Genomic DNA, 11,525 nt, shown 5'->3' with positions numbered 1-11,525 from the left:
GGATTCATTATATTCCAAGATGATACTATGGAAGTTAGCCACTAATAAAGATAATGATAATTATCAAAGTAGTAGATACAAACATGATCAAATTAAAACAATCTAACCAATTTGGATTACTAATCTTTGATACTAATGACTTCTCCCAAAAGCTTAATCTCCTTAATCTTCAAGAGTTTGATGGATGGAATTGATTCCCTTGTTAATGTTGGTGAAAAGAGGTGGTTGGAGAGGAGTGTATGAAGTGGAATGTGTATATAATGCCCCTCCATGATGTGTTGAATGAAGAAGATGGGCATTCAATTTATAGGCTGATCAGACCCTCAAGGCACAAAAGTGTTGAATGGGGCACGACCATGTCATCATTTTTGTCCTACTGCATTAATTTTCATGTCATATTGTACAGCTCAAGGTTAACACGGTCGTCTTAAGAAAGGCACGACCGTGTTGAGTTCCATAATAGTCCAAACTTCTCCAGTTTTGTTTTTTTTCTTGTACTTGAAGGCATGGTCGTGTCTTGGGAAGGCACGACCGTGTTTTGCTTCAGAACCTTCAATATTGTCTTTTCTTCTTTCTTTTGATAACATGGGGTGTGTTTTGGTTAACATGGTCACGTCTTGATTTCCTGATTTTTGTCTTTGCTTCGTATGCTCTATGCGTGGCCATGTCTTGATTCACCATGGGGTGTGTTGAGTAGGTTTTCCCCATTTATCTTTGTTTCTCTTCGTATTTAGGATTGCTTTATTCTTTAGGACTATATTTACCTACAGATAGAAATTATAAACATTAGTGGTTTTAATATAGTTGCCGAAATTACGTTTATTTGGAGATATTCTAGTGCTGAAAAGATGTATAATTTCTTATACATCATTTACTCGTGTCCATAAAAGGAACATATGTCTATCGTATAATCACTTGCATACTACTGCCCACGAGCATTCATGATGTGGATAAGTATAAGGTACTATGACCTCCCTGATGTCCACGTCATGACTTACTCACATACTTCGTACAACTTTAACATAAAAAGTGCGACATACATTTCTTACTAGTTTACCTGTTTACTTTCTCATATAAAACATGTCACATCCATCCTTTATCTTAATTTTTGTGTAAGCATACTGCCCCAAAAACACTTAAAGGTAAAAAGGGGGCTAGAATTCACCTGGATCATGTTCCTCTCTAAGCTAATAGTAACACCTCTCTTCAACTAGGCACGACTAACTGTGTAACAATTATAGGTGTTAATTAACTACTTTTTCTAACTAAACAATACTACCCAAGTTAGTGAACTAATTTAACTTAGTCAACTAGGGTTACTGTTCTTCTCAATCGCATTCGCACGGGATTCAGAATCGCAATCGCATGATATTCGAATCGCATTAAAATGGAAATTCAGAATCGCAATTGCATGGTATCTGAATCGCATTCGCATAGGTCCATGAGCCAATAGCAATCGCATCCCGGAGCCAATCACAATCGCATTGGTCATACCGATCGCATTTGCATGGCCGAACCAATCGCATTCGCATTGTCGAGTAATCGCATCGCATGGCCAAACCAATCGCTTTCTTACGAATGTGATTTGAATTGGGTTCTTCTTTCCATGTTATTCGTTTTCCATGACCAAGTCCATTACTTATGATTCCTTATACCCTGATTTACTACCATGTCAAGTTTCAAGCAATACCGACTTTGTTTACCCATCCTTTTCTCGGATCGAACCTTACCTGATTAACTGAACCTAGCCAACTAGCTCATTTACTAACAAGTTCATTACTTTATAAATAATCATGACCCGATATATAATCCTACCAAGTTTCATGCAATTCCATACAAGAAAAGTAAACATTAAAAAACGTACATTTGAGGTTTATATTTGAAAACACTCGAATAGCCCAAACATATATCAAACGAACTCCGATTTAGGTGATTCAAAAAGCCATGGAATCGTCTTGATGCGATCTACGAAACCATGTGCTCGATGTCACCGGAAATCGTCTCTATATTCATCGGAAAGCTGAAACAGTTTCTGGAAAACCCATTCCGACCGGTAGGAATCTTCGTTTATATTCTATGAACATTATCTAAAAATTTGAGATCGAACTGACGGTTAGGTCTCCGGGAATCAACAAATCTTTGTTGGTTGCTCACTAAAAACGAGATTCGGGTGAAAGATATGGAGAGATGGAGGAGTGTGTGTTTCTTGAGGTGTAGGTGAAATATGGACGAAATGAGATTTTGGGTTTATGAATGGGTTTATATACTCCTTGGCTCATTGGCTAAGCCCATTTTCTTCTCTATGTCCTTATTTATTACAAGTTCATAATTATTAAAGCCCACTTTCAACTTTAATAAAATCATACTAAGTCCATATACTTTTACTCTTATTCAAATAAATAAGAATTCCTTAATATTAAATAATAAAACTTTTATTTATTATTTATTGAACTGTAGGATGTTACAAGGTTAGGATACTCTGACAACTTATGATCATACTAATGAGGAGGAGTGTCACACCCGGACTTAGGGCCTAGGCGTGTGACCACAAGTTGGTACCTGTTTTGTAAATATATCAGAGTTGATGGGTTAATTTTAGCGGAAGACTTTAGGTTAAATATAATATTATTTACATTGAAAATTTACTCGGGAATTAAACACCCAAGTATAGTTTACAAAATTTATGTTTCATAATACAAGGATTTGTTTATCAAAAACGGAGCCATCTTTAACGCGCTTCTATCTTCATAAGACTCCAATCTTTGCTAATGCTACTAATGCTTAATTACCTGCAATGGGTTGGAAAAATACGTCAGCTATATGCTGGTGAACACGTATGACTCAATAAAACATTTTGAATGACATTACAATACAAATATAGTTTTCTCTACAAGCTCAGCAGAAGCATTTCCGACTTAGGGCCTAGGCGTGTGACCACAAGTTGGTACCTGTTTTGTAAATATATCAGAGTTGATGGGTTAATTTTAGCGGAAGACTTTAGGTTGAATATAATATTAATTTACATTGAAAATTTACTCAGGAATTAAACACCAAAGTATAGTTTACAAAATATATGTTTCTTAATACAAGGATTTGTTTATCAAAAACGGAGCCATCTTTAACACGCTTCTATCTTCATAAGACTCCAATCTTTGCTAATGCTACTAATGCTTAATTACCTGCAATGGGTTGGAAAAATACGTCAGCTATATGCTGGTGAACACGTATGACTCAATAAAACATTTTGAATGACATTACAATACAAATATAGTTTTCTCTACAAGCTCAGCAGAAGCATTTCCGACTTAGGGCCTAGGCGTGTGACCACAAGTTGGTACCTGTTTTGTAAATATATCAGAGTTGATGGGTTAATTTTAGCGGAAGACTTTAGGTTGAATATAATATTAATTTACATTGAAAATTTACTCAGGAATTAAACACCAAAGTATAGTTTACAAAATATATGTTTCTTAATACAAGGATTTGTTTATCAAAAACGGAGCCATCTTTAACACGCTTCTATCTTCATAAGACTCCAATCTTTACTAATGCTACTAATGCTTATTACCTGCAATGGGTTGGAAAAATACGTCAGCTATATGCTGGTGAACACGTATGACTCAATAAAACATTTTGAATGACATTACAATACAAATATAGTTTTCTCTACAAGCTCAGTAGAAGCATTTCTACTTCTGGTCTATGTACCACTTCCCTACACACACAATTGTTCCCGAGCCACGTAGCCCTTACCGGGAGACTAGTTATGACCATTAGCCCACGGCCACGTAGCCTTTGAATGATTAGGCTGAAGGGTTATGTTTGGATCCAGACACATGTATATACGGTCTGAGTTGACTTTATTTTCTACTTGGTATTATAAAGTTTTAGAGATTACTCGATCTCATGTAGACAATTGATTGACTCGTTAAGACAAACACCCGTTCGTCTCATTGAGTATAAATATGTTTTGACTGATAAAAAGGTTAACGTATTCACCTGTACCGTCGGTGTTGTAAACCTTGACTGATTGATTGATTGTGAATGTTATTAACCTATACACGAATAGGTTTGTATGAATGATTTGATTGATGTTAAGCTATGATTGTAAGCTTAACCTTGAAATCGTTTTATCTTTGATTGTGATTGAAAACACTTGGTTTATGTGAAGTTTGATATAGCATGCTTTGGCCTAATAGGTTCTATCACGTTGGTAAGTTTCTCCAGGTAAGTAAACGGGTCCCTCGGTTGATTGGGATTTATGCGAATTACTTTTCCTTAGGAAAGAAACTTACTACTAATGATATCCCCCTTCCAGTTACTACATGCCCGTCAAAATATCTCTTTTGCTTAACATTACTTCTTCATGAAATAACGTTTATGAAATCATGATTGTGAATGAATATTTGTAAAATACGATCAAGGTTAAAGGCCATAGCCTTGATTGATAGTCTAAGCTATAATTCAAATAACTTAAACGTAACTCCTACCTTAGATTGAATGCTTAGATTGATAATAAGAAAAAGGCAGGATCTTGATCTACTCGCTTATATAATTGCTACTTGATTATGACTTCGTTTCTTGCACGAACTTCGAGAAAACAGCACGTCGGCTTGCTACAGCAACGGGGCACGCTTTCCAATGCTATGTGTGTGTAAAGAGAAGTGTGTTTGGGATGAATGGAGCTCATACCTGTCACCCCCCTTTTATAGCTGAAATTTGACCCCGTCGCGGTACGCGACGGGGTTCTTGTGTCCCGTCGCGTACCGCGGCGCCGCACTTTTATGCCTCCTTATGCGGTTGTGACACGTGGCCTATCATATTGCGCCACGTGTCTACACGGTGTTCAACACATGTCCACTGACTCAGCAACCCCATCGCGCTACGCGATGGTTTTGAGTATTATCCCGTCGGGATTTTCAAAATTTTCATTTTTAGTCCCTGTACTTTCTAAGTTTAATACATTTGGGCTTAAATTAAAGAGGGTAAAAGACGCGGTGTTACATCCTCGCCACCTTTTGAATAATCTCGTCCTCGAGATTTATTGGAATAGATTGGGATATTTCTTCTACATTTCTGACTCGAGTTCCCATGTATACTCGGGTCCTCGTCTTGAATCCCATTTGACTTTCACGAGCTTGAGTCATTTGTGCTTGAGAAACATAATTATACTATCTTCTATTTGAATCGGCTGTTCTACAAACTTAAGTTTCTCGTTGACTTTAACATCTTTCAAGGGCATGGCAAGAGTTTCGTCAGCTAAACACTTGCGTAGATTGGATACGTGAAACACGTCGTGAATACCTTTCATCTCATCAGGTAATTCCAGGCGGTAAGCAACCGGTCCTATTCGTTCGAGTATCTTGAATGGTCCAACGAATATTGAACTTAATTTTCCTTTCTTTCTGAATCTTACCACACCTTTCCAAGGCGATACTTTCAATAACACTTTGTCGTCTTCTTTGAATTCCAAAGGCTTGCGCGAACGTCCGCATAGCTCTTTTGTCGATCTCTCGCCGTTTTTACTCGTTCACGGATTTGTATAACTTGATCCGTAGTTCTTTGGACAATCTCAGGTCCTGACAACTGAGCATCACCTGTTTCTGACCAACATACAGATGTCCTACACTTACGACCATACAATGCTTCAAATGATGCTGCTTGGATACTCGTATGATAACTGTTGTTGTACGAGAATTCCATCAGCGCGAGATGTGTGTCCCAACTTCCTCCTAAATCGATGACACAAGCACGAAGCATATCTTCTAATGTTTGAATCGTGCGTTCACTTTGGCCATCAGTTTGGGGATGGTAAGAAGTACTTAAGTTTAGTCGTGTCCCCATGGCTTTTTGAAAACTTGACCAAAAATTTGAAGTAAAGCGACTATCTCTGTCGGATATGATGGATAGCGGCACACCATGTAAGGATACAATGTTTTCGACATATAAATGTGCCAGCTTATCCATACTAAACGTTTTTTGAATTGGAATGAAATGAGCAGACTTCGTAAGTCTATCTACAATAACCCAGATTGCATCATTTTGACGTGAAGTTTTTGGTAACTTCATGATGATATCCATAGTTATCATATCCCATTTCCAAATTGGTATCTCAGGTTGTTGTAACAATCCTAACGGCTTTTGATTCTCGGCTTTCACTTTGGAACACATTAGGCATTTGGCTAGATATAAAGCAACATCTTTCTTCATTCCGATCCACCAGTAATCATCTTTTAAGTTGTGATACATCTTGTCACTTCCCGGATGCATCATATATTTTAACTTGTGTGCTTCTTCGAGAATCTTGTCTCTTAGACTTCCAACCATCGGTGCACAAATCCTTGTACCGAGTCTAAGTATTTCATCACTTCCTTTACTCAATTGATCAATAGTACCATTTTCCTTTTCAGCTTTAATGTTTCCTTCTTCTAGTGCCATCTTCTGAGCTTCTTTGATTTGACTAGCTAAATCGACTTTAAGTTCCAATCTAAGAGCTCGGACCCTCTTTGGCTTCTCATGCTCTTTTCTACTCAAGGCGTCAGCCACCACGTTGGCTTCTCCTTCGTGATATACGATCTCACAGTCGTAATCATTAAGTGTTTCCATCCAATGCCTTTGTCTCATATTTAACTCCTTTTGATCAAATATATGCTTCAAGATTTTGTGGTCAGTGTATACTGTGAACCTTACACCATACAAGTAATGTCGCCATAACTTCAATGCGAAAACTATAGCACCTAATTCAAGGTCGTGTGTGGTGTAATTCTTTTCATGCACTTTCAATTGTCTCGAAGCATAGGCAATCACTTTCTTTCCTTGCATCAAAACACATCCCATTCCCGTGTGTGAAGCATCACAGTATATGTTAAAGTTTTCCAATCCGTCTGGCAAAGCCAAAATAGGTGCATTGGTTAACTTTTGTTTGAGTGTTTCAAATGCTTCATCTTGTTTCGGTCCCCATTCAAATTTAATTGCCTTCCTTATGAGTGAAGTTAATGGAACAGCTATTCGAGAGAAGTCTTGAATGAATCTTCGGTAATAACCGGCTAAGCCTAGGAAACTTCGGACTTGAGTCGGCGTCTTGGGTTTCTCCCATTTAGTTATAGCTTCAATCTTTGTTGGATCTACTTGAATACCCTTCTCATTTATGACATGACCAAGAAATTGTACTTCGGACAACCAAAATTCACACTTGGAGAACTTGGCGTATAATTTCTCGTTTCTTAGAGTTTCAAGTATGATCTTAAGATGAACTTGATGATCGTCTTTGGATTTTGAGTAAACAAGAATGTCATCGATGAAGACAATAACAAATTTGTCCAAGTATGGTTTGCAAATTCCATTCATCATGTCCATGAAAGCTGCTGGAGCATTAGTGAGTCCGAAAGGTATCACAGTGAACTCATAATGTCCGTATCGGGTTCTAAAGGAAGTTTTAGGTATATCTTCCTCTTGCACCTTCAATTGATGATATCCCAATCTTAGATCAATCTTGGAAAAACAACTCGCTCCCTGGAGCTGATCAAACAGGTCGTCAATTCTTGGTAGTGGATACTTGTTCTTGATTGTGACCTTGTTTAGCTCGCGGTAGTCTATACACATTCTCATCGATCCGTCCTTCTTCTTAACAAACAGAATTGGAGCTCCCCATGGTGACGAACTCGGTCGTATAAATCCTTTCTCTAATAGCTCGTCCAATTGTTTCTTCAATTCCTTCATTTCTGTAGGTGCTAGACGATAAGGTGATTTGGCTATTGGTGACGTTCCTGGCATGAGTTCAATCTTTACTTCTCTATCAGGCGGGGCTCCTGGTAAATTGTCAGGAAATACGTCCTTGAATTCAGACACGATCGGCACTTCTTCCATTTTCTTGGGTTCGGGTTCCTTGGTTACATAGACCATGAATGCGAGGCATCCCTTACCTATGCAATGACTTGCTTTAATCTTGGATATGATTCCTACTTTTCCTCCTTCTTTGTCTCCAGTTATACGGATGGTTTTTTTATTAGGTGTTCGAATGTCGATGGCTCTATCGTTACATAGGATACGGGCTTGATTAAACGATAACCAGTCCATTCCTAGTACTACATCAAAACCTGCTAATGTCATAGGCAACAATCGTACAGGTATGACGTGATTAGCCAAAGATATTGTGGCATTCTCTAAAGCCTCGGTTATTCTACTTACATTCCCATCAGCAATTTCTACTTCATAATGTTTATCTAGTTTAACTAAGGGCTCATTTAATAGACTACAAAACTTATAATCTATAAAGCTTTGGTTTGCACCCGAGTCAAATAAAATTCTAGCATAAACATTATTTATAGGAAACGTACCGGTGATCACGTCCGGTATCTCAGCTGCCTGCTCGGTGTCTAGAATAAAGACACGGGCATTTCCCTTCTTGGTATCGGTCTTCGCACCGCTACCACTTGCACCAACCATCATTGTCGTTTGTTTCTTTTTCAAACACTCGTTACTATAATGTCCCTTCTCACCACATATGAAACATTCCACTGTTTTCCTTGTGCAACTTGCTTCCACATGACCGGGTCTCTTGCAGAAATTACATGTAACCTAGTTATTTGGTCGAAGGCATTTTCCAAAGTGCCTCCTTCCACACGTCTTACAAATAGGGCGATTATACACAAACGCCCCTTCCCTCTTCTTTTTCGTCTTTCTCACTTTTCCACCCACACTTGTTTTTCCATCACCCTTCTTTTTCTCATCTCGGTTCCTCAACGTCCCATCCATTAAATATCCAGCCAATTCCACGGCCGATTCCGTCGAGGACGGCATATGTGACCAAACTAAATCACGGATTTCTATTGGTAATCCATAGATATAGCTTGTTACTTTGTTGATTTCGGGAGTAACCAAATGAGGCACGATTCTATAGTATTCAAGGAACATGGTGTTGTATTCCTTGAGATTAGTTCCCACAACCTTGTGGTTCCACGGTTTGGTTTGAATCTGATCCATTTTGTTGATCGGACAGAATTTCTTCAATACCATAGCCTTGAACGTTACCCAGTCTAAGTTGTATAGGTTATCTCTACCCTTAACTCCAATTAGGGTATTCCACCACTCTAATGCCTCCCCTTTGAACATCTGGGAGGTATACTGAACTTTCTCCCTTTCAGTACACTTGATTATCAATATAATTGATTCCATTTCCTCCAACCATCGGAGGGTATGTATTACTCCTTTATCCTCGTGAAACTCTTTGGGGTTGTAGACTTTAAACACCTTGAAATCACAGCCTTTGTTTATTTTGAGTTTCTTAGTTTTCTCACGAAAGTCATTTTCAGCAGTGGAGCTTGCATCACTCATTTCTTTCTTTTTCGGTTCTTTCTCTTTCTTACTTTCTTTCTTTTCTAATTCTTTCTTTGATTCTTTCTTAGATTCTCTTTTTGAAGTAGCAGTTTCACTTCTACTTTGACTTGCTCTTTTATTAGAATGTGAAGCAGTACGACTTGGATCATTTTTCAATATTTCATAGATTGGGTTTACTGCTTCTTTGATTAGATCGCGAATACCGAGTACATAGTCTTTCGGTATCACTTGAATGTTTTCCTCGATGGCTTTTTCTTGTAAAATTTCTTCGATTGTCTTTTCTTTATTATTTACTTGCATTTCTGGATTGGTGTTTGCTTTAGACATGCTGTTTCATGAATAAAATGAATTTTTAGAAAAGATACACTTTGTATTACATTATTTTATTTTACAAGAAAAGAACACAACTTATTATAGTACATAACAACGATTTCTAATCCTTAATCCACTTTTTAACAAGATTTTTCATCTTGTCACATTTCTTAACTATTTTCCTTCCCATTTTCTTCTTATCCACAACCTCATTCCTCAGCTCGTCCATCACCGAATTTGGCGGGTTTGGATATCCTGTTGGTGAAGACGCAGCTGGGAAGAGATATGCATTCTCCTTGGGATAGAGATGTGGGTTAGCTACGTATGCATGCATTTCTTCATCGGGAATATTGTTGGAATAAACTTCCTCGATGAGATTTTCTTCATCTCGAATCTCTTTTGCTTGTTGTGAAATCGAAGGTCTTGATCCTAAATATTAAAGGAAGTAAGGATTTTCGTTTTCCTCTTCTTCTTCCTCGGGATCCTCCTCTTCTTCAGGATCCTCCTCCGATTCGTAAAGATTCTTTATTGGTGAGTTAAACCTCTTTTTGTATGGCATACTAACCCTCATCTTTGGTTTGTGACTGGGTTCCGCAGATGCTGGTGGGGTCTCGTATTGATAGTTCAATGGTGGTGATCCAAATTGCCACCTCCTTTGATCCGAGTGACAATTCATCCAGCTTGATGATTCCGATTCAGTTTCCTGCTTGATTTTACTCTGCACCTCCTGTTCCTCGAAAGAATGGTAGGTTGGAATGTCGGAGGGGTAATACTGGGGAATGTTGTCCTCGGTATTGTCGGAGATTTCGATTGGACATTATTGACTGCCTGGGAGATACACGGGTTGGCTCCCATACGGTAACACCGGATTGATTGGTTGATTGCGATTGAAAAAGCTAGTGTAATAACAATTGCTACTCTCCATATCGGATGGATCGTAATTGACTGTCGGTTTTGATCGAATGGCTACTCGGTGTCTACGACCAAAGTAGTTAGTATAAGACATCTGCATTTTAGTTAGATTAGGGGTAGGAGGTTTACCAATCCTATCTTATCCCTAGGAATAATAGTAACAATAATAATGGTAAAAGCTTAGGTACTTGTGACACTCGTCAATTTCAGGTTAACTCCGTTAATCCGAACTCCGTTAATTCAAACTTAAGATCACACGAACTGTAACGCATATCTCATTACATTTAAACTAGGGCTTAGATGACGCATGACAATCACTACACAAGTAGTCTTTCGGAATTTCACCGAAACACACACGAGTCGACTCAAACCGTTGGTGATCAAACAACAATTAATATAAACAAGTACTTAGTATAATATGTATTATGTGTGATAATATGTGTTATGTGACTTCATGTTTGCATGAATAACAATTATATTATGAATGAAATAGACTTGTTTGTGCTAGAACTAAGTTAACTAGAAGTGCAAGGGGTAAAGTGTAACATATCAATTACTTAAACAAATTAATTATTACATAACCCTAATCCCACTCTCCCCCTCTCCCCTATATGACGGCAGCCTCTCTTCCCCCTCCCCTTGACTGATTTTTGCACACACACATACATACAAGAGGATTACAAGTTGTTTTGAAGGTTCAAGAAGCTAATTAGGTAATATAAACACCATATCTAATCCATTATATCATTTAATTGTATGATTAAACCTGTAATCATAAACCCTAAGTGTTAAATATGTTGTTTGTTGATGATTTAGGGTTACATGCATGATTGTTGGTTCATAGGTTAATTGTTTATTGAGTTTTGATGAAAACTGATGCTGGACAGATTATTGAATTCGTGTTTGGACGACTGTCACTCGATGTTAATGTTATGTTTTGATGCGATTGTTGATTCTACAGTATA

General features: G+C 37.9%; 1 protein-coding gene across 1 annotated transcript; it reads right to left on the bottom strand.

The window, feature by feature from the left end:
- Positions 1–1,306: 1,306 nt before the first annotated feature.
- Positions 1,307–8,448, bottom strand: LOC143583818 (uncharacterized). Its single transcript, XM_077066024.1, has 3 exons — positions 8,337–8,448; positions 6,128–6,560; positions 1,307–1,418 (listed from the first exon to the last, which is right to left on the bottom strand). The coding sequence occupies exons 1-3, from the start codon at positions 8,446–8,448 to the stop codon at positions 1,307–1,309; spliced, it is 657 nt and encodes a 218-aa protein (XP_076922139.1).
- Positions 8,449–11,525: the final 3,077 nt, after the last annotated feature.

Source organism: Bidens hawaiensis, unplaced genomic scaffold (genome assembly GCF_021521415.1).
Source record: "Bidens hawaiensis isolate Kalapana, Puna unplaced genomic scaffold, B.hawaiensis_p1.1 tig00001521_1, whole genome shotgun sequence".
NCBI lineage: Eukaryota > Viridiplantae > Streptophyta > Magnoliopsida > Asterales > Asteraceae > Bidens > Bidens hawaiensis.
This window is presented reverse-complemented; position numbering and strand designations above follow the sequence as displayed.

Coding starts and splice junctions, on each gene's coding strand:
- LOC143583818 (XM_077066024.1), bottom strand. CDS start 8,448: ATGATGGTTGGTGCAAGTGGTAGCGGTGCGAAGACCGATACCAAGAAG. Junction 6,561..8,336: donor GATACCGGACGTGATCACCG/GTACGTTTCCTA, acceptor TATATCACGAAG/GAGAAGCCAACGTGGTGGCT. Junction 1,419..6,127: donor AATCAAAAGCCGTTAGGATT/GTTACAACAACC, acceptor AATGCGATTCAG/ATACCATGCAATTGCGATTC.